Raw genomic sequence first — 25,367 nt, 5'->3', positions numbered from 1 at the left:
CCCTGCTGTCCCAAAGGCAAAGATAGCAGGGAAACTTGGTAAAACCGCCTTGGAGACCCATCAGGAATGCCACCATTTTGAAGTCTCCTATGCCCTTGATGCCATCTCAGAAAAATGCATATATGTATCCACTTAGGCAGCTGGAACTAAACTGAACTAGTGGGCTTAAAGCCCCTGTATTTATACTACTATTTATATTACTGGAAAGTTCTAGAAAGTTCTAGAAGTTACTCCAAGTTTACTCAGCACTGAATCTATCTGGAATGTTCTGGAAAATAGGTACATTTCAAAATATCACTGTCCTGGTCACAAAAGCAAAGTTTGTGGGGAATAATAGCCATTTTCTATACTTTTGAGGCATAAGCAATTAGGAAATAACACTTACTACCCAGGAACAAAATAAATAAATAAATAAATAATTGTTACACGGTGGTAATTCTTCAAATTTCTGTGTTGTGGGGGTTTGCCCCAATCTACTATACTGAATTTGAGTCTGCTGCTTGGATTAAAAGTCAATCCAGTGCAAATGCAAGTCTAACATGATCCAGTAATACACTGTAGTATTTAAACAGCACATTGCTTTTTATTGATTTATTTTTGCCTTTATACCACCTGTTGCTCCTTTTGATGTATTTAATTGGGAGGTGGCAGCTATTTATAGTAGCTGGATTGCAGCTCTCTGGTGATTTAGGAGCATCAGGGGATGAAATGTCAACCGGATAATGTAACAGAAAACACCTATAAAATAGGTGATAAAGGTATGAGGATAGAATTTGATGACATGATCAAAATGCTAAATTGAGCTAGCAAAAAAAAACAAAAACTTGATGATGTAGTATTTTAGCATTCCCAAGGAATGCACCGTAAGATAGTCAACATGCTTTCCAAAAAAAATATCATAGCTTATTGGTAACAGTTTTATGTGAACAGATTTTAATTGTCAAAACAAATTGCACTATCTACACTAGTGAATTGCTGACAAGCACTGAAAGCCTGTCGCAGTGAGTAAAATTTTCACTTTAGGGACACTTTGAAATCCCAGTACACTGTTTAATTTTGGAGTTTTGTAGTTTGCGTGCCACAGATGTATGGTAGGTGTGCGTAAACACTACTTATACTAAAATAAGTACTCTATTCTGAAGTGTTGTAGACAAATCACAGCTCTTTGGTTAGTCTTATTATGCACAACACCCAGTCTAGGACCAGAACAATCTAACTCCTTTGAAGCGCTCCACTAAGGTCTTTATCTTCCACGCACAGAGTGTACAAAAACAACTGCAGTGCTGCAATCTGTTTTCACTGTATTTGGGAGGGATCATGGACTTCACATAGCAACATATATTTACACTAAAGAGACTGTTCATTCTATTTAGACACAGCTGCAAATGTATGATTGAAGTGCCAAGCCAAACTGAATAACCCAGGCGTACCCAAGGATATCTGACTCCCCGTAGGCATTTATTTGCAGTTACTAGGAATGCAACTTCTTAATTCAGCATCTGCCTTTCCTCTCCAGTTTCAAGCCTTTTGGCGGCCAAGCCCCACCCTTGCAAAGATCTGAAAGAGTAATGACTCAACTCTGTTTTAATAGAATCCTGTTGCCCCCTTGTTAGACGTTCCTGACCCTATGAAAATGACAATCAACCAACTCTTATAGCTCGGCATTATAGCTTTTATAGCACACATCTGAAGGCTGTTTTTTGTAATGCATTTTTAAAGCAGTTAAAAACACTATAACTTTTTTTTTGTGTGTTACAGACTGGTAAAACAGAAAAAAATGCTGGCAGTTCATAAGCTGTACAGCGAATAGTAAAATCTATACCGTATGGATTGTTCCACATTAAAGAGCAAATAATAAATAATCAAATTAATCTGCTTGAGTAAAGTTATTTAATTAAATTATAAACATAACCTGTTATTTCACATATAGTACCACCTCCTGGGTGATCCTTCGTCCCAGGTACACTATAATGACTTGTTGCTAAGACACAGCTTCACTGGTGGTACTGCACCCTAAAATGCACCCACATTTATCACACACCCATACCATGTGATAAACCAGTGCTCACTAACAAGCAGTTTCAAATGAATCAGACATTTAGGGACTGTCCCTGGTTCTGCTATACATATAGTCTCCCTTTCTCACACCTCATATTAGATGCCTATCTGTAAGTGAGATGGACTAGAAAAATACATTTACTAAAAAAAAATAAAAAAAAAAATCCACATTTCCGTGTGGGCATAGTGGTTCAGCACTGCCTTTCAAAGCATCAAAATGTATTTCCACTGCCACATATTGCATATTTGCATACACTTTAGATACGCTATTATTATGCTATTAGTGTGTAGAGGATAAAATATACAATACTCCATTTATATGACTGACTGTTTGTCTGGAATCCCGCTGGACACATATATATATATTTTTAAAAGATGTATCCAACTTAAAAATGAGATGTATCACACTTACATACATACTTACATAAGCAGTTATTGGTTTATTGTTTACTATTGAGCTATTTGCAGAATTTCTTCAATTACATATTCAGAGTTAATAGATGATAACAAGTGGTGCAACCACAAAATCTACAAACATCTTTAAGAACCAACCTCCTCCATCCATAGACAGCAGTTTAGGGCAGGCCTGGGATCCCAAGCTGTAATGCCACCTGAACTGCAGTAACCCATCATGCAAGCAGGTAACACATGATTTACACAGAGTGGTAAAGAACTAAAAGTGCAACAGCTTATACCATTTTTGTACAGAGCCTAGAGCCTAGGGATTGTTAAAAGCTGTGTTTCCCTACTAACCTGTCACACAGTACTATAGTGAGGATATTGTGGCCTGCAATTCTGCTCTGAATTAGCAGGGAGAGCAAAGGATATCAGGAGAATCACACAACAAAGTACTGTTCAAAACAGCAGCTGTTTGTATTTATTTTTTTTAAAAGAGTACAAAAAAGCTTTACACCATTTGGGGTATACTGTATATATTTTAAGAAGCGTTAACTTAAAAAAACCAAACTCCAAATACTCACAGTCAACCATTTTGTTTTTTCGTACCATGATCTATTAAAAAGGCAATTTTGTTTTGTTCCTCGATCTGTTCCGTGGTCCCCCATTTCTTAATATGGTACATGATGTGCATTTTTTATTTATTTCTTTGAACACAACTGTAACTGTTTACTTGTTTGTTTCCTGTTTGTGGTTTTTTTTTTTACTCTCCATCTGGCTGACTGGCCCAATTGACTCCCTGAACCTACAGGTATGTAAAAGAAACTCTACTCCATGACACAACCATATCACTTACTGTCTTGGGCATTTACTGTCTGGCACCTTTGGTGAGTTGGAAACTGCCCGGGGTAGGAAAGAAGATTCAGCCAAATAGTTCACCTAAGGTACTTGGGAAAAGCTTTTCCTATATATTTCTTGGAAGATACCCGTTCTGGGACAGGGAACTACGTGTCTATTTTACTGCACGCACTAGTTAAAGCTTTTGTAATGTGTAAGTTGAAGGGATTTTCTTGTGTTAGAACATGAAACCCTGGGGTATTAATGGGTAAAAAGAAAACAGAAATACCTGCCATAATACAGTTAATGAGGTGTAGGACCATGGGCAGCAAATACCCCAATATACAAAAAGATTAAGCAAATTAATTTCATTTTTTCATAAAAACAATAAAAAATATGCAACATTCAGTACCAAAACTCAAAACACTCTGCGGCAAAGTGGCTTGTAGTGCGCAGGTGTAGAGGTGATGCAGTGCTCAAACAACGACAACAAACAGTGTTCACAGTCCAAACAGTTTCTTTAATTTGTTTTCACGGTTTGGCACAGTTAAATAAAAATGCTGGCAACTACACAGGAATGTGTAATTGCACAGCCAAACAATACAGGGTTTCAGTCCCAAAATAATAATGCACAAAGGCAATGTACAGGCGCGACTCTGCGTCCTTTCACAGTGTTCCTGTGCTGGTGGTGAATACACAGTTAAGTGTGACTGGTGCAGTGTTTGTAATCTAGGTTGGATGCTGGCTTAACAGCGACAGCTCCAAGTTTGCTTAGCGGTCTAATAAGTACAAATAAACAGTTAATAACAAACACAAATACAAAACACTCACGGTTACTTTCAGTTTTGCTCGTCCTGTACAAGTCTTTCCATAACCATAACAAAGGAACAGATCGCTCGGCCACACACCCTGATATAACTTCAGTCAAGCCCCCTTTGGTACAACCACGTCTCCTCCAATCCATGATTGACACATCGCCTACTGCAGTAAGACGCTGACTTCTAGTGGTGTGGCTTCGCCCCCTTTTTGGATGGCCGACTTCCAACTGACCCTGGAATGAACTGTCAAACCATCCAGTCCGGGGCACACTGTTCCTGTTATATCGTTCCCTCACAGGTCAGGATGGAGATTGTTGACTTGGATTCATTCGCTCTGTCACACACTCACAGTGGAAAATGAAACAAAAAATGTCTTCCACCCGAATGACTATACATGTCAAGCCTGTACAGGTAGGTATTTCACCTTTTTTTGATGCTGTTGCATTAAGCAGTAAATAAGCAAGCACAACATGTACATACAGTTATTACAGTAAAATCATAAGGGGGAAACATTGTACGTTCCATCAGTTTAAAATGATTTCCTTCTGACATTGGCATCTCACACCTTCTCCTATGAACATTCAGCAATCACACACAACCTCCAGCAAAAGTCTCACTCTTTTGGTTAATTTAACCTTGGCATTACTAGTGGTCTAGTGGTATCAGAGAGGGATAAACATTCCATACAGATAAGTCTATTAGAATTTTATAACCTTGTTAATACAGCTACGGATAAAAACCTTTACTAGGTGAAATACATGTTGATCAGTCCAAAGCATTTAGCCTGTTAAGTCCCTGCCAGCTACTGCAGTGAAGATAAGCCGTATGAGTATTAATGGGTAGGCTGTCTATCTGGTGCATTCTGTGTGTGTGGTGTTGCTTCTAAATAATGGGGTGGTTATTTATTTATATTTCTATTAATCATGTCCCAATCAATTTAAAGCTAATAATCCACAGCTTTATTCTGGTAAATAAACTACTACCAGGAATAAAAGCTTGGATTTTAATCTTATTGTCCTTTGGTCTAAGTAGTATTGTGAACTGGTTCACCAACAGAACATGTAAACGGCACACATTAGCTATTTTAAGTCATGCCTCCGTGAAAACCTTGCCGTGGTGAGGCAACATTTGAACTTTAGTAGGATAATCTCTGGGCCAAAATTGCTAACTAAACAACAAGCAAAAATAAGAAGAAATGTTGGGAACACTGTTTGCCCCAGAGCAGATTCGAATTGCTTCTCTTTCCTTGTGTTTTAGCTGCTTACCTGGTAAACAAGTATTTATTATATAGATTACAATTGTTTAGCTGAGTACAATACTCTGCTGTTAACATCGAAAAAATATATACGAAGGACACCGTTCAAAAAATAACATCTGATAAGATAGACACTGAAAATGGCGTTTCTGTCATCACATGGGGATTCATGGTGTCCCGAAAACCTTCATAGGAGGAGGATGAAAAACACTTTAAAAACAGTAAATAAAACCTTTCATTGCATATTTACTGTAACCTTTGAAACAAAATGTAATGGAGGTCAGCTTGTGTCTCAAGTAATGCAAGTTTGCCAGTCTCAGCTTGATCCCCACCCTCGCAGCCCCCTACTCACTCCCCCGCCCCACCAAGTATGCCATAGTTAACATCAACTGCTTCTCGGAATAGCTAGTCCAGAGTGAATAATTACAGTGACTCACTGTCCCAGTCACGGCAGTAAGATAGTTTTACAGTGTGTCACCCCAGACTGTGCAGGGGCTGTTGATATAAACAGAGAACTTGGGTTTAGGCCAGGGGTGCCCAATTTATTCAGGTCCTGGAAGGGACGTTCCACATCAGGCTCAAACATTAAAATGAAATAATTACCTACAGTGCTTTAGGGAAAGGGTGAAGGTTTATTGTTAATTTAGAACATGGTTGGAACAAAGAGCTAACTTTGCCCACCCCTGGTTTAGGCTGTGTCACTGCCTAACATTTCTTTTATCAGTACTTGGAGTCCCCACCCACCTACGAATATATCCGTTGCTAAAGTATTCAGATAATGGTGCACTAGCGAAGTCAGGGACTAATATCACACAGATCAATAAGAGGTTTTTAACAACCTTTCCCTGCAATAAAAAATATTCCCTTATACACAGTCATTCTCAATTGCTATGTAAAGCAGTTTTTAATAAAGGAATAATTATTATTTATAGCTTAGTATTTGAATACGCAGGCTGTGTGGTCAAATTAACTGGTAACAGGACCTGGTTGTGAAGCCCTGTACACCACGGACTCACTGTGTAACCCTGGATAGTCACATGATCTTTTAATGTTCAGACCAACCCAAGCTGTTAACATTTATGTGAAATGGAATGAAGAGGTGGTGGTTAGAAAAATTGGATTTGGTTGGTAAACACAGTAAAGTAAAGGCTATCAGGAGAGGCTACAGAGAAGATGCTTTCAGCGATTTGAAAAATAATTCACAGCAGTAACATGCACTATGTATATTAGTACAGTGTATTTGATGGAACACCCCCACCCTGTGTGGATATATGGAATATCCACGGCACTGGTAAAATGCACCCCAACACATTTTCCTGTCTGTGAGCTCAACAATGACCTGGAAAGATTACTGTTCTGAGAGAGAGAGGGTATTTCAGTCTCAGCGCTCTTGGGACTACTACAGATGAGGTGTGGTAACAAATGTCATTTCATGTGGGAATATTACCATTTACCATTTTTTTTTTATAATTACACCAATATTGTGAATTATGGTTCCCAGTACAGTCTACCACACTTAACTCTATATTGATTAAGTGTATTTCCGACCTAAGGGTATTATATTCCAAAATATGAACATGACCAACGTTGCATCATTACACAATTTACGCGTAATATTGTAAGTGTATATTCCCATTTTACTGTATAGCGGTTTATACAGTTAACTGAGCATGTGCACTGTGAATTGACGTAAACGTCATGGGCCAGGTGTCAGGAACTTGAACTCTTTCAGTACATTCCCATACTAAAATGGCTGCAAAAAAGGAAACTGAAAGACTTTTCATTAAGAGATTGTAAATAAACACAGCATTTGTTAAAGGTACGATCTTAACGATTTCTGTTCAGTATTCAGGATGGCTAAAATGATATGTAGATGTGTGACGAGACAATGAATGAATACCGTTTTCAGAATGGATATGGTAAATTGTCTGTGGCGCACACTCGTTCTCCACTCACCGAACACACAACCCCGAGTGAGTGAAACGTGCATCTATATATACTGTTGTGCCGGGATTCAATTACTAATTAATTATTCACTTGAATCCCAGCACGTGAATTAATTATGTGCAACCTCGTGCTTGCATATTATATACTTTAAATGCACGTGAAGTGATGTGCAATCCCGTGCCTAAATACAATTATACATTTTAAATAACTCGTGCTGCACACACCCATTTATATCCCGTGCAGCAATATCTATACACCAACATTAACACACCACACGCAACATATAACACAGAAATGCACACAGAGGCGGAGCACATTGCCACAATACCAGAAAAATATTACTGGTCACCCAAATTAAAGTATTTCAGCTCTTGCTAAAACTTACATTATTTTACCACTACTAGCTTTTAAGAGCTCAAATGGCTCATAGAACTGTGTCTTTCACATCATTTATCTTCCTTTGTTACCCTCCTGTTTCACTGTACTGTACATCAACAAAACAAAGACTGATGGAGGCCCAGAGCTGTGCTTCGGAAATGTCCTGAATACAGTGATGAAATTCAATACTTGCGAAAGGCTTAAGTCTACTGGATTCTCGTTTCTGTGTAGATACAAGAAACACAAATGTAAGGAGACTATTCATTACGCACATTTATTTTTATAACATAATATTTAAAGTAGCTGTTTTTTTTTAGGTTAAGAGATTTCCAGCTGCAATTTCTAATTTCAGTATAATGCCTGCCATTGGTTGCAACGAATGCAAAATCGCTTTTGTGACACCTGTTGTGTTCTGTGTCCGCCAAAAAAGTTAAAATGTATTTGCACTCTATGGATGGTTCTGTTATAAACTTTGTTTTAGATTGTTATAGGAAAGCGTCCATGTGCAAAGTTTCATTTAATTCAGATGAGCAGTTCTTAAGATTTACATTATAACAACCAAGCAAAAGTACATTACCATGATCTAGATTCTGATAGGCCCAATATTTTCTGCAACGGGATAACACTATTCGTCACAAATGGATGAGGCACTCCCAAAATGTAGCTAACAATTACAATGTGACATGTGCATACGGAATACAATATGGGATAAATTTTCAAAACTTAGTAAGTGGATTCTAAGTAAATATGCAAAATGTTGTGTACTTATTAATTTTTTAGGAGCTTTTTGATACTCAGTGTAAGTTATCGAGCTTTAAAAATCAGGATCTTAATCCCTAAGCAGGAAATATTAAATATCAAAACACCCCAATTTGTATTTTTTTCTCCAAGGATATTTTAAATGGTGTCATTCTTACTGCAGATCACTGCTTTTGATGTATGATTCTCCTTATCAGTTGATGTTGCAGAGTACCAGCCTTTTTCCCACCTTTTCACAAACAAATAAATCAACTAATCGTGGCTTTGCTGGCTCTTAAAAAAAACAACCAGCAAACAATGTCTTTCCGCTGGTTTGTTACTGTTGCCATTTTAAAAAGAGAGCCCCACTTTTTGTTGCAGCATTTTATAACAGGAGGTAAAGCTGTACAGTGTACCATAAATCTCTCTAAAGAGGGCGTAATCTATGCAGGGGCGGGAGCAGTAATACTAAACTTAAGTCTGCCTGCCAAATGTCTTCCAAAGAGATATCTTCATGGCAAATATGACTAATAATACAAGCCTAGAAGTTAAATTGAACAGAATAGTAGCCACAACAAACATCGGTTTTCCCACCCATATTTCCAGAATGTAGCATGATAACAAAAGCAAACTTCTTTGTTTTTACTTAAAATCTGTATTCTGTAGGTAAATTTGTTTCTAACCAAAATATTTCACATGTACAGTACTCAACTGGAGTAACTTGGACAACCATTTTAAATATGGTGGGGTGTGTTTAATATAGTACAGCAAACATGTATATTAAACAATTAAGAAAATACATTTTTGAAAAATGTAGAAGGTATCCTTAATAATAATGATAATGGTCTAATAATAATACAGAGTTCAAACAAATCACGTCTGCATTCCGACCAGTCTTTGGTTCTTCAACAAGAAGACAGATGTTTTTTGGCTCTGAAGAGATGCTCGAGAACAGTGATTTTGGACATAGCAGTGTGGTATGCAGATGTTTAGGCGCATACGGATTATTATACAATGACCAAATACATTCGGAACAGCCAGGTGGGATAGTTTATGTTTCATCTTTAATGTAGTGCTGATGTACCCTTTAAATGTGTATCTGATTGCTTATGATGCATTAGACTTATTTACTCATTTACATTTCTTTTTTAAATATTTAATGTATTGTACGATTATCTCTTGTTTAATACAAACTTGAAGCAGCATTAAAATTCAATTAACACGTTTTCAAAATGTGAAATGTGTAATAAATCTCCTCCTAGTGGTGACAAGTTAATAATACTTTAGTTGAATGGTAAGATGCTTGCCTTTGTGTGGTTTGTGGTTTGCCTTCAGCCATTAAATTCAATAGGCTGACTTGCAAAATTCATTACAAATGCAGATTAAAACGTCAAAGTGTTCCCTCAAAACACAAAAACTTTTACTACTGCATACATGCCAACAGTCCCTATATGGTCGGGACAGTCCCGATTTCCTAGCAAATGTCTCACGTCCCGATGCATAGGAAGAAAGTCCTGATATTTACACATAGAAAAAAATGTATTCTTTCTGCACACTAGACTTAATGAAAACCACACACTGCGCTGTTCGTGCGGCTGACACATTTGCTGATCACTAACTTACCGGTGTACAAAGGTAAGAACGCTTCATTGTGTCTGTGTTTACTGTCATGCTGGTCGTGTGGGGTTGAGATGAGGGGATACGTCTATTATTATATGATAGCGTGTTTTTTGCTGATGACATGTGTATGATGCATATAACCCCCCATTTAGCACTTATTATTATTATTATTATTATTATTATTATTATTATTATTATTATTATTATTATTATATATGTATTAGTCCTCATATCTGGATGACAGCAGTTGCATACCTTAAAAACCTGTAACATAATGTTAATTATCTCAGATAAAGTAGTGTGTCGATAGCCTTTAACACTGTCACAATACAATTATTACCATAAATCCAGGTACTTTCAGCCAGGTATTGTACATCCATGGGACTGATAAAAAGGGGGTACAATGCAGTGCATTTCGGGAACTACCATATTAAAAAAAAAAGAAGTAGTGCATGCACCCTTATAAAAAAAATGACCATAGTAAAAATAAAGCAAGTGTAATAAAGCGTAGTAAAAGCACGGTAAAACATAGGTAAGCATTGTAAAGCCAAGAGAGGTATACTAAAGCATCTTAAAAAACATGTCAAACCATGGTAAACTAAATGCTAAATGAGTATAACCCATGGGGAAACTGCTACAGTAATTTACTGAGCAGATTTACCATGATTCCTTTTATAAGTGTCTGTATGACAGTTTATGTTTATTTAAACAACTAATTACTATAACAAATGCCACGTTGAGACTGAATAGCGTAAGCACACAACATTTGTAATGCAGAACAACTCCTGGTCTAAAATAACTCCAATAAATCACAACCTTAACTAGTTACTATTCAATTAGTTGCATTTCATTGGATTCTGACAGTTAATCTGCATACACATGTTTTTTTTATTTTTTTTATGTATTTGGAGTGGTACTGGAATAGTAAATCTGAACTTCCCTTTTCAAACATGATTGTGAAAGCAACCCCCTATACTATCACACATATAAATGATTATGATACGAACATGTTTCTTAGCAATACTGTCCATGACCAATGCAATACTGTACATTTTTAAACTTATTTGATTTGTGACCTTTTGTACCAAAAGTAATTGTGAATGCGATGTGTCACTATAACAATTATCAGCAAGGGAAGGTGATTTACAACTTTTACACCTCCATAGGTATCTGTGGCAAAGTGGTTTGTAGTGCACAGGTGCAGTGGTGATACGGTGCTCAGGAATGATAGACATAAGACAGTTCACGGTGAAAAAGCAGCTCTTTATTTGCAGACAAATAATAATAACTGGCTCTACACAACGATGTGTATCACTCAGGCAAACCATGGGGTTAAGTCCCGAAATAATAATACACTAAACAAGACACACACAAACACAACACGGTCACAAGTCCAGAGTGAGTGCTCTTAGTGAAAGTGGCGATTTACAGGTTTATTCGTGTACAAAGTGGAGTCCGGGTTTAATTGCTGGGGGTTTAGCTATAGCTCCCGGAGGTTAGCCTTCTATAATGACAAGCACCGACAGTTAGAAACAAACAAAACACTTAACACTCACGATTCACAAATTGATCCCTTCCTTTCTCGGTCCTAGTGGTAACCACATTAAAAGGAACACTGTGGCCACTTCCCCTAAATACCCTCCGTCACGCTCTCTTTAGGTGGCGCTGCCAATCACGTCTCCTCCAATCCATGATTGACACATCGCCTACCGCATTAAGGCAATGACTTCTGGTATCGTGCCCCCCCCCCCCTTCCTGGATGGCCTGCTTCCGATTGACCCTGGAATGAACTGCCAAACCATCCATTATAGGGCGCTCTGCTCCGATTATACCGTGCCCTCTCAGATCGGAAAGGAGATTGTTGACTCGCGTTCATTTGCTCTCTGTCACAGTATCTTATTTATTTAAAAACATATAAAATTATACATACATACTGTACATAAAATTAAAGATTATAAACATACATACATATACATAATGAAATCCCCCCCTCCCCCCCCATTTTTTAAATGTGCTTGTATTTGCTTTACCTCATTCAGACAGCTAAGTATCTTGAGCCTTTTCACACTGGCACTTCTACCCAGGTCTGGACTCAGGTTCCGGCTACCCGGGTCACAATCCCACGTACTGTGAAACCACGTACCTGGGTCGTACCCAGGTTAACCCGGGTCCCAGCAACCCACCTAAAGATGTAGGTTGACACGCTTTGACTGGGGTTGAGCGAGACAAAATGCATGACGGTTGATGAAATAACAAACAGCCACGCCTGCGTGAAGGTTTCACTTCCGCAAGGAACGTTTGTTTATTCTGTTTAGCCATATTTTTGTTGCTTGAGACACACCACAAAGCAACAACCAGATCAACTGCAGCTGTGCTTCGCAAGTCACATGACCAATAAATGACACTTTCTGCTGCTCATTTAAATGGAGTCCAGTAGGGAAACAAATGGGTCTGTTTCAAGGTACAGTAGAACAACGAGTCTGCATGTAGTCACGCATTACAACTTGAAAACAGCAGCGAGCACGGAACTAATTAAAATGAGACTGAACAATGCATATTATACTGCACTTTATTGCACATTGCATACAGTGATGAAGGGGTACTCCTATTTAAACCCAAACTTAAGCAAATAGCTTTACTTATACTTAAAGTTTCACAGACTCTGATTGCACCAAATGTTGGACTACCTAATGCTTCCTCAGTCCAAAGATTAGTGTTAATCAGGATCTGCAAAACCATCCCTTACGGCTGGTTTTATAGACCCCGATTAGCACTAATCTTGGACTACCTGATGTTATTTTAGGTAAGGTAGTTCAAGAGTAGTGCTAATCTGGGTCTGTGAAACCAGCCGTTAAAGTTAAAGTTTTGTATTGGTGTGCCTAGGAATCAGTTTGCTGGAGAATAACATGGAAAAACACGGATTTTCTATGCTGTCGGATAATTTTTAGTTTTACACTTGGTGTGGGGCAAAAACATGCAAGGCATTTTTGCTTTAAATTTACGTCAACATACTTGTTCAATAAAACTGCTTCTGGTAGAGGCTCCCAAGTGGCGCATCCAGTAAAGGCACTCTGCCCGGAGTGCAGGATGCGCCCTGTATCTTGGAGATTGCCAGTTTGAATCCAGGCTATGCCACTGCCGACTGTGGCTGGGAGTTCCCAGGAAGCGGCGCATAATTGGCCAACCGCTGCCTGTGCAGGGAGAGTTTAGGTCAGCTAGGGAATCTTTGGCTCACCTCGCACCAGGAATCCCTGTGGCTGGCCGGGCGCCTGCAGGCCTGCCTGTGTGCAATTCAGAACTGTGTGGTCCTTTGACGCTATAGTTCTGTAATGGCTTCACGGCGAGACATGTTTTGGAGGATGCGAGTGCTCATCTTCATCTCTCCCGAGTTAGTGTGGGAGTTGCAGCTGTGAGCTGGGTTAAATAATTGGGCATTCCAAATTGGGAGAAAATCTGGTGTAAAATAAATTTTTATCTGAGAATTTTGTTTTTTTTATTGCTGAAAACTTGGGTAACAAACACATAGCTAAATTAAATCTCCCTGGACATTATTCTCCTTTATTGTAACTAGAAGCAACCAGTATGTGCAGATGCTCATTGATTTAAACAGGAGAGAGGCCAAAGGTTTAGGTGTTCAGTAGTACACTGTCAGACATTGATAAAATAGGACAACGTCTTGAATTTTTGGTTGTTCCTATTATTGTTTAGACTAGCGGTTTTAATAGATTAATGATTATTCGACTAATCATACCTGTGGGATTTGGTTTATTAAAAAAATAATTGACCAATTAATCTTGTCCATCAAAAAACAGCACAAGAAAAATAAATCTTGAAAAATGACTGGTGGGTACTACTAAGACCTTTGCAAGAGGGTAACTGAAAGGTATATCTGATATTTTATAATATCTGAGAATTGTCACGAGGCTAGTTAAGCTCCTTAGGCCTGGCCTGATGTGGAAAATATGCAAAATAAGCACAAGTGTTCAGGCAGGATCTTTGTCTAATTAAAGCCATATCCACACTGGATGCGAGCGAATAATTTAGAAGTCACTGCAGTCAAATGGGAGTATCCACACCAGACGCGAGCAACGTCACTTTGAGAAAATTTTGCATCTCTAAAATAGAACCTATTTCTATTTTTTTTTTCTTGTGCGACTGGAACGAAACTGACCAATCAGGAGCAAGGTTAACACCCTTGACACACGTCAAACACACCTCAAAACACGTCACGCCTCAAAACAAGTTAATCATGGACGACTACAAAGACATCCAAAAGAAAGCCAATGCCTGGGTGGCTTGCAGGTGGTGCATTTAGCAGCACTGAGACATTTTCTTTCCAATTAAGGTTTATTAATAAGTAAAAAATAAACCTGAGCATACATGCAGTCTACATATCCAGCATTTAAATGAAAAATGTGCACTTTTGTTAGCTTTTAAAATGACACAAAAAAGGTCCCGCATTCACACAACTTGACATGTGACCTAATTTTAAGCTATGGCTTTTTTTTTGGTTTGTTTGTTTGTTTTTATGATAAATAACGTTTTGTTCACACATTGTTCTCTGGTACAAATCCGTGACAAGAAGAAGGTCTTTACATACGCATACATCGAAGTTTTGTGGAGATTCACCAAACAAACAAAAATATTATCAAGGTCCTACTATTCTATACATTGCAAAACAAAGCCAACAATACGTTTGTATTCTATGAGACACATCCCAACATTACCAAGCTCATACATAGTTTTGAAGATTGTGAGCCATATTATTAAAGCATCTTCTGTCAAGTTCATCGGACTGTTTTAAAAGAAAAAACTAAATAAAAGTAAATAATAATACAAGGTAAGTGGTGATCTGCACATAATAACATGGATGATGATAATAATAATAATAATAATAATAATAATAATAATAATAATAATAATAATAATAATAATGATGGTGCTTATGTATTACAACAACATAATAATAATAATAATATTATAATAATAATAATAATAATAATAATAATAATAATAATAATAATAATAGACACTAAAATATGTTTAAAAAATTAATAAACAAAAAGGATCAAATAAGGAATTTGTAAAGAAACACAATTGAGATTGCAGTAATTTGTATATGGGTCATTCCATATGAAATCAATCACCAAAAACCTCAACCTCCTTTGATTTGGATACAAATTTCCATGCATGTTTGCCTTTGTGGTTACAGTGTAAATTTTAGGCCTGAGTGACATCCCGTTCATGAGATACAGCTCATCAATGTTGACCCAACCTTTCCATGGTCAGAAAGGTAGTTTTGGTGTTGTTTTAAAACTCTCGAATAGCACTATCTTCTCATTTTATGGAAGGTTCTGTGAAGTGTAAGATAAAAAAAGTTGTGTGATTCTGTGGCCTTTGACCTCACCCAGGTCAAATCACATAACCTTGGATTTTTGTCAGTTTTTATCTACATTTCCTACAAGTTTCATTTTGCGCCTGCCATTGGTTGAGGCACAGCACTTAGTTGAATGCAGTGTCAGGTGAATCTTCTAAGTGAAGCGATTACACACCTAATACAATTAAACAAAAATATTTAGTTGTAATCGAGTATATCAAGAGATGATGGCCCAGCTGAAGGAAAAATGTAATTCAAATATCAGTCAAAGTCAGCAAGTTCATATTTTGACAGCTGTCCCAATGTCTTGATCTATACGGAGGACTGCTGCTAAGTTTGGTGTTACCTACCACATGTCCAGGACAGCCAAGGCTTTACAGAAAAATTGGGGGGAGATGGCTCAAATGTTAAAATTGTTCTTCAAGAGGGAAGATGTTAGTTGACTCATGATTTTTTTTCTGTTTACAATAAAGAGTCGGGAAGGAGGGAGCACCAACAAAAATGGCGTGTTCTCTGCAATCTTTCAGAGGCCTATAATTTCTTCAAATTACAGCATCCTGACATTAAGATTGGCTTCTCCAAATTTGCAGAGCTAAAACCAAAGGAGTGTGTGTTGGCAGGTAGTAGCGATACCCATGCTGTGTGTGTATGAATAACCAGAATGTAAAGCTGATGTTCATTTGTTCTAAGCTTCACAACTGAGTGCCAGTACAGAAATGCCTTTGAATCACTATCGGCATTGCTTATCTTATCTCATGTGTTCCCCTCCTAACATCGATTGCCACTTAGGAAAGTGTGAAAATTGTCCATCACTTGAAGATTTCAAGAGTCATCTACAAATGTTCTTTCAAGATAACCTGGTGGACGCAGTGGAGTATCAGAAGTGGACTACAACTGACGATCCACCCTTCAAAGCCATCTCCAACGTCTTCAGACATCTTTAGATGCAGACTGCATATTATCAACAGCTGATGGATGAACGTCTACAGGAAAATGAATTCCTAGTTGTTGGTGATTTGGCAGAAAACTTCACTTTCATCATGAAAGATGAAGCACAATCACACCAATGGAACAACTCTCAGGCAACCATACATTCTTTTGTTTGCTATTGGCGAGACAAAGATGGGAATTCTCAGCACATCTTATATGTTGCAATATCAGAATGCATGACTCATGACACAGTTGGTGTTTATCTCTTTCAAAAGCATCCTTTGAGGTTTTTTGGGAGAACAAATTTGGGCAGCACCCAAAAAAAAATCTATTACTTCTCCGACAGGTGTGCAGGGCAATATAAGAACTGTAAAAATGTTCTCAATATTTGCCAGCACTTGGAAGATTTTGGCATGGAAGCAGAGTGGAAATTCTTTGCAACATCTCATGGCAAAGGACCCTGTGATGGTGTAGGAGGAACCATTAAACAAATGGCAACAAAAGCCAGTTTGCAGTGTCCATACCATGACCAGATCCAGACTCCACACCAATTGTACAGGTTTGCAAAAGACAACATTCCTGTTCTTGAAGTACAATACTTCACGGTAGCACAATGGCAAGCTGATCAAGATTTTCTGGAGCAACGATTTCTCAAGGTAAGAACTGTGCCTGGCACACGGCATCTGCACTTCTTTCAACCAGTTTCCAAAGCAAAAGTCCTTGTACGATAGTTCTCCCAGTCAACAAAACAAAGAGAAGAATCAATCACAGTCGAAGAAAATGTATCATTTTACCAAGTAAAAGGATATGTTACTGTTCAATATGACAGTCACTGGTGGCTCAAGCTGGTGGTGTCTGCTGATCAGAAGAAACGGGAGGCTTAAATTAACTTCCTGCACCCGAATGGACCAGCACGATCATTCTGTTTCCCACGCCGTCCAGATCAATTTATTGTTGACATGGGGGATGTGCTGACATCAGTGGAGCCAACAACTGCAACAGGAAGGACATACACCCTGAGAGACAAGGAGATGGCCAAAGCATCAAAAGCCTTGACAGAGTGGCTACGAATGAAAAGAGCAACTTAAGCATAGGTGAGCGGTAAATTGTGTTGCATGCAGAAATATAAGGACAGAGACCTGAAAATGAAATATCTACATTTCCACCACTTCTAACAATATGTTTTCTTTTCCAGGCTCAGTGATTCATTGGGTTTGAACAGTGGTAATTACAGCTCCTGGAGAAGCATCACTTAAAATACCAAACATGTGCTGACAGAAGTACCACTGGTGGGGACAAAATTAAACGTGTACATTTTAGTACTGATTTATATTTAATTTACCTGTATTTGTTTTAGCCAATTGTGTAAATAGGGCGCCTTGGTTAATTCATTAATATATTAATAGCTGTTACAGCTGCACCAGTTCACTGCAGCTTCAGTTTAACAGGAGAGGAGAGTATACTCGATTGCAAATAAATATTTTTGTTTAATTGTATTAGGTGTGTAATCGCTTCACTGAGAAGATTCACCTGACACTCTGCATTCAACTCTGTGCTGTGCCTCAACCAATGGCAGGCGCAAAATAAAACTTTCAGGAAATGTGGATAAGGGTCGAGGCTACAATCTATCAAAAACTGACAAAAATCCAAGGTTACGCGATTTGACCTGGGTGAGGTCAAAGGTCACAGATTAACACAACTTTTGTATCTTGTTTTTTCAATTTTGATTAATATATAGTCCTATTTGAGAGCTTTAAAATGACACCAACACCAGCTGTCCATGTCAATTCTGGAGGACGCTATGACCATGTAAAGGTAGGGTGGGTGTCCAAATCAGGTCAAGCTTTGATGACCTGTATCTCAAGAATGGGAGGTCACTCAGGCCTACAATTCACAGTGTAACCATTTCTTCCAAAGACAAAAATATGTGCAAAAGTTTATCAAAATCAGAGGAGGTCAAGTGAAAAATAGCAGGTTTTTTTGAAAGACCCATATATAACTGTATAACAATAAAATAATTTTGTTGAAAATATCAGTTCAACTATACTACTATGTACCAGGCTTCAAATCAGACTACTATTACTACTACTGTTACCACTAAAAGAAAAAAAATACTATGACAACTGTACAATTACTACTAATAAAGATAACAATAAAGCTGTTGGCTATATAGGGATGTTCAATAACTCTGATCTATAGATTTTAGTCCAACCTTTATTTTTCAACAGAGTTGCCGGAGGTCAGGGTGGTAACCTTTTATCAAAACAAGACCTGTTTTGTAATGGGACAGCACATCTCTAGTATCTCCGTTAGGAATGCATGGGCGGGGTCATGTATTTATTTCCAGTCTTTTGAAACGTTTCCAAGTCATGTCTGGTGTGGATTGACATTCAGCGACTTCGCTCGCGTCGCTCTGTCCAGTGTGGGTGCAGTGGAGAACACAGAGGTTTTGGTGCATTACAGGGGCCAGTTCTGCTGCCTGCCAAGAAAAAGGGATCTGAACCCCAGCCAAGAGGAGACAGAAAAAGATAGAGTCCCACTTGACCCGAAGAAAAAAGCTTGCTTGCCTGCAGCTAAACAGCTTTTCTTTAAGTATAGCCACACACTGAACTTTATCTAATTAAAAATAACCTATACTTTCCAGTTACCAGTTTCTCTGAAAAATGAACCACTATTGTGAAATAACAACACAATTGCTATCGGTTAGAAAAGGGTGGGGGGGTGGAGTTGGGGGGGGGGGGGGGGGGGGGGGGGGCTTTTGAGCCAGTAGTCACTGAAAATAACAAATTCAAACTAACACCTCAAGCTCCAGTTACTTTCCAAACTAACCATCTTTTCTGAAAATAAGTTATACCCAATGACAGCCATCTAAACTATGCATTTTTCATCAGCCAAAATAAAATAAATATAGTGTGGGCAGCAGTGTGGAGTAGTGGTTAGGGCTCTGGACTCTTGACCGGAGGGTTGTGGGTTCAATCCCCAGTGGGGGACACTGCTGTTGTACCCTTGAGCAAGGTACTTTACCTAGATTGCTCCAGTAAAAACCCAACTGTATAAATGGGTAATTGTATGTAAAAATAATGTGATATCTGTATAATGTGAAAGAATGTATAATGTGATATCTTGTAACAATTGTAAGTCGCCCTGGATAAGGGCGTCTGCTAAGAAATAAAAAATAATAATAATAATAATATGGCTCACAGATTAAATATATTTAAGATTCCAAATGCACCTGATATTTTTAATGTATTTTTTCTACATTACTAATTCATTTTATTTAACTGACTAAAATATATATTTTACAATATATTGTTATCAATATATATTTGCAGCAAACTTACTACACATTTCAAATATACTATGTTTTTGCCTTACATTTGTCATACATTTTAAAAACATTATTTATGGATTAATATACACACATATTACATAAAGCGCAACTGCAAAAAATGATGAAAAACAACATCATTTTTTATGTTTATACAAGTATATTATTTATACAGGATACCAAACAACCGAAGCTCTGTAAATAAGCAAGACAAAATTGAAAATAATTTGGTTTACATATTAAAATGCGCATATACCAGCCGAGTGTGTAAAAAAAAAAAAAAAAAAAAAAAAAAAAAACTTTGAACAGAAATGTGTCTGTATATAGGTATATTAGTATACACAACTGCACAGACAAAATAAGTCACATAAAATTGAAAATAAATGTGTTTATGCAGCCTATAGACATAAAAAGTATGCAAACTAACTATGTGAATAAAAAAATGGACAACTGCGTTCATACAGACATAGTTGAAACACGGTAAAAAATAAAAAGGAAATGTGGTTTACAATCACAACAGCACAACATGTTCTCCTCATCACTTTTTTTCTCTGCACCATTTGGGCGCAGCTAATGTCTTGTTATTATTGCATTTGTCAGCTGGCACAGAGGTCGATACATTCAGAGCTGCTTTACCTTCTGTACTAAATATTTCTGAAGATACTCTATACTACAACGAAAACTCTGTAAACAAGTAAGATGAAATTGAAACTAAAATGGGTTTATATATCATACAGTCCTAAAAACTGCATACAGTATAGGCTACAGTAGGCAGCCAGATGCATAGGGAAAAAAAGGTGATCGATCGGACTTAATTATTTGTATCTCACGTCTACAGTTCCTTTGCACTTTTCTGTACAAAATGATTCTTTGGCTAGCTGCAATAGGCTATACAGTAGGCTATATACAGTATAGTTACTCCTAGTTATTGCCTATGCATGTCTTGCAATTGGTGTCTGCAAGATACACATTGTAAAACACGTGCACGGTATTTCATTGTAAAGAATAAACGCGTTGATGCTATAATGTATTGTAAAACACATTAACTTATGTACCACCTACCTGCAAGACGAAGTATAGAATTGATATTTTAGACCAGATGTTATGGAAATACCCCATGCCACCTGGTCTAAATGCCAACTCCATATTTCGTTGTATTCATGGTTTCATTGGTGTAACTTAGGGCTACAGACTGATCTAATCAATTCAATACATCGCCGGCACTGCCCTGACTGATGAATAAACATTTAAAAAATAGAATACTATACTGTATAATCGAAACACTATTGTGTTCTAAATAACCGTCAATATGACAGCGTCAGGCGGTTCTAGGTAGAAGTGTTTTATAACTTTTTATTGTTTTTATTTTTGTGATCCTGCCTTTCAAACACCGTCAAGGTATTTAATACATTTATTTAGGAAATGTCAAGAACGAACAACCACAGATCTTTCAGACATGCCGAGTAATTTATTTATTTATTTTTTTGTGTGTGTTTGTGTTACTGAGCGATGAGTCACTGCTCTTGGCAATCTCTGCCAAATAATACCTCTGGTGTTGTAAACAGAGCTGCGTTGTTTCCTTTATTAATCCAGAAAGGCAATTTTAAGTGCCCTGCTTGTATATATATATACATATATATATTTTATTATGTATATTAAATGTCATATTTCAAATGTATACATAATGCATTTCTCATGAATTTTAGATTCTGCAATATATTTACTTTATATTTTAAAAGCTTAATAAATGTATTTAACATATTGTGACAGGATGACAGAGGTTTGAGACTCAGAGACAGTTTAAACGTTCAAAATAAAGTTTTTAATAAACAAAAATACAAAATAAATCGGCACAAGGGCCAAACAAAAAGGTTTTAAACACAAAACAAAACTTACAAATAAGGCTTCCAGGCTGGGCGTTGCCTTCACTGGTTTGCAAAAAAAAAAAAAACTACCAACACAGCACACACAAAAACACTCTACTCCTTCCAGAACTCTCCCTCTAACTGGGAGGCTGAGGCCTCCTTTTATGCCAGGTGGCTGAGTAATAATTGAATAATTAATTGGTGGATTGCTCCCACCTGAAGCAATCAACCTGGGCAGGGAGGAGAATTTAACTCCTTCCCTGCCAGTATTTCTAAGGGCAGAGCCCTGCTCTACCACACATATATACACATTTATATACTTTAAATACATAAAACATATATTTACCAGATATCTCATATTTTTCATATCTAAAAAAAGGGCCATTTTTGGTGTATTAAAAATTTATAAAATATCTTGATAATATATTTTTATTATATTCTATTTAATTCAAGAGTGATGTTGGGAAAATAAAAGTAGCATACATATACTAAAAATATATTTGGGTCACCAATTAAAAACTGGTCTAGTAATGCAGTACTGAAGGAATATCCTGGAGTATATTTTTAGTGAAGGTGATATGACAGGATGTTTAACTATGATGTTAATTTGCTGAAGTGTCTTATTATTTTAGATTAAATGCTGAATAAGCCTATAAGCCATATATAATCAAATCAATGCATTATAATTATAATTACGTAGTGCAGTATGGGCATGCTTGCTTAAGCCTATTATAAGAGTTTTATTAAACATATAAGTGAACTTGCAGTTTGAATTCTGATTCGAGACTCTGCCTGAAAAACTTTCTTCTACTCGACATCACCTGCCTGCTCTGAATTAATCACGCCTCACAGCAAGGGGTAAGTATATGAACACTGCCTAAAAAATAGATGTCTTAAAGATGAGTAGAATTAGAATGGTATGCCTGACTAATGCAGTAACTGTGTTTAAATATTTTTCTTTCGATACTCTCTTTATGTAAAGCTTGTTTAAATTAAATAGGATAACATTTTCAAATGTGATAAAACATTGTTAGAAGCAGTGCAGTAATTTTGCAGTAACTGTCTTTAATTCTTAATTAGACATAGCTTCAGGTAAAACATTGTTAGAAGCGTTGCAGTATTGTTGTGTTCTTAATACTTTATTAAACACAGCCTCTCCAAAGGAGGCTGTTATGCTAATACAAACGTCTTGTCTGTTTTTGTTTCTCATAAAGTTTACTTTATGAGAAAGTGCAGGAGTAAAAACCTTTAAACCACTAGGAGTACTGTCCCTGCCTGAGCCTTACCTTCAGAAGGCACCAACCTGACAGAATGAAGAAAAAGTGACTGCAACTGTTGTTTGTCTTATAATCTTAGTTGCAATGTATTTCTTTCAAACGGTATCAGAAAATTAACAGTTATACTTTTTCTTCAGCTAAATAAAATAAAATGGCACTCAATAAATTACATTTCACTTCAATTAACCTAAACAAAATAGCACTAAGGAAGTTACCTTTGTTAGTCTGAAACTTGAAAGCTTACAGTATACCAAAAACAGCAATTCAAATCTAAATCAATACTTCAAATGACTCACTTTGGCTAACTTTTAATTACATGTAAGTAAATATTTTCAAACTGTCAAATTACATGTCAGTAAATATATGTATATTCAACATCAGGGAAATGTCCTCACATTGCAGCAGTACTAAAACGTTTTTGTTCTTAATCATTCATTCGTGTAATCACTAGTTCGTTAAGCAGTCTCCACAAGCGTCCAGGAGAAATGCCAATCAACTGAGGCAGCGTTTGTGCGCAATGCAATATGGGTGATTTCATTGTGAAAATTCTCAATCGTGACACCATTTCCAATGTCTAGGGTCTACATACTATAAAAAAAAAATATTTTCAATTTGAACATTGGGATATTATTGTTGTAGAGTGAAATACCCCCTCCTGTCCTGAAAGCAAAGGCGCCAGTCTGAATGAAATTAATGTTTATTTTAATTGTATTACTATATGTAACTTAGAAACAATAATCTTCGTGCATGCCACAGCTACAGAACCAACCTCCCCACACACACTTCTGAAACAAAGGTCACACCACTGGTATTACTTGTAATTGTCTTTCAATAAAATGTCTAGCAAAACAGGTGTGATTAATCGATTCATAGATCGGATGATTAATCGATCAATAGAAAACGTCCAGATTAAAACCCCTAGTTTAGACATTGCTGCTGATTGTCAATAACGACACAGAGCATCTGTTTCAAATGCATCTCTTCATCGTCCTGGTTCTGTTTATAATTATGTCAGCTGACATGTGCTTGTGTTTAGAAGCCACAGACCACTTAAAAGCAGGCACAAATGACTACCTTTCATAATTCTATTCTTTTTATATTTTTAATTGTTTGTTACATGATCCTTAGAATTTGAATACAACTGCTTATTTAAAATCTTTTCATAGAGGAAAATAACAGTGAGTTTCTGAAGGCATGCAATATATACATTAGTAGCAGACAAATACAGTGCAAGAGAACATGATACTGATTCTTATTAGGACCTTTAATTTGCCTGTATTCCCAAAGCACCCAGTCTAATTAAAATCAGCACAATTATTTCACACCTTGTAGATATCATAATGCTGATCACACAAAAGGTTGTTTTTAAACATAAACAAACTGATGAGGGTCTGGGGAAAAGACATCCTTCTCATAAAACAGGTGCAGTAAATAGATGGATAAACAACCCAAGGTCAAATGAAAGGGCTATATACAGTTAGTGCAGTTGTTAAAATATCCCTGATGAACAAAAAACAATGGTTAACACTTTGGAGACCTACAAAGACAAAAACCTCTCTGCATGTTTAGGAGTGGATATTCAATACCCGCTAACACCATCAATGTTTGCCAGATGGCAGATGCTATTTATCTGCTTTTGTTCCAAGTACATTTAAATTAATCTCGGCCTGTGTGCCCTAAACACCCCCACTTGCTGCAACAGACACACCAGCAGAAGTTCAGTATAGGACAACACCTTGAGGGGATAATACATGAACCTATGGAATTGATATAGTGTTACATTTAAACTGTGCCTCACACATGTTGGAGTCCATTTCCCTCCTTTGTACGCTCACCCTCTCTATGAACACAAGGGAAGTTAGGCATCTGGTTCATATCTATATGTTCCTGGTTATTGGGGTCAATGACATACATGCTGTGTGTCTGGGTATGTCCCTCCTTCTGAACCTGAAATGAGCCATACAACTGACTCCGCATGTAAAACAACCAGTTTTCTTTAACCTAGTATGCTGGCACATACACTGTGTGGATTCAGTTATTTTCACATATACAAAACTCGACCACTGCAGTTGCCACATGACTTTATTTAAAAACTACTGTAGAAGATACACGCCATTCCTGTTTTGGTTATTCCATTTCAGTGGACAAGGCTGCAGTTGTTACCTGAGTAGCAATATGCATCATTATTCAAGTGCGTTAAATACTAAAGTTTAACTGAAAATTTCATTCCAAAAGTCTTGTCGCCACACTATATGTATTATTTAACAAATATATACATACATCAATAAATAAACAAATAAATACATTCTTACCCGGTTGGTGGTTTTACGACTGTGTTAACTCTGACGTTCTCCATCCGCTCTCACTTTAACGTCTTTGGATTATCCCAAAAATGTTGTAACTATCCACCTTTAAATGTTATATTTTCTGTTTTTAGTCAGAAGCCACTCTAGAAACACACTGGAAGATGCTTCAATCTGTAGTAATCCGGGAGGATTTACACCTTCAAAGGCTGTATGAAAGAACAAAAATGTTAACACCTT

At 37.1% G+C, this 25,367-nt stretch overlaps 1 protein-coding gene across 5 annotated transcripts in view; it reads right to left on the bottom strand.

Moving 5' to 3' along the window:
* The window catches only part of LOC117400282 (protein cordon-bleu-like), a 112,748-nt gene that overhangs the window by 86,747 nt on the left and 634 nt on the right, over positions 1–25,367 (bottom strand). For all 5 annotated transcript variants that reach the window (XM_034920487.2, XM_059022286.1, XM_034920510.2 and 2 more), the window contains exon 2: positions 25,137–25,336. In XM_034920487.2, coding sequence (XP_034776378.2) covers positions 25,137–25,180 — 44 coding nt within the window. In that variant the 5' untranslated portion in view covers positions 25,181–25,336. The remainder of the gene's footprint in view (positions 1–25,136; positions 25,337–25,367) is intronic.

This window comes from Acipenser ruthenus, chromosome 4 (genome assembly GCF_902713425.1).
Source record: "Acipenser ruthenus chromosome 4, fAciRut3.2 maternal haplotype, whole genome shotgun sequence".
Classification (NCBI taxonomy): Eukaryota; Metazoa; Chordata; class Actinopteri; order Acipenseriformes; family Acipenseridae; genus Acipenser; species Acipenser ruthenus.
This window is presented reverse-complemented; position numbering and strand designations above follow the sequence as displayed.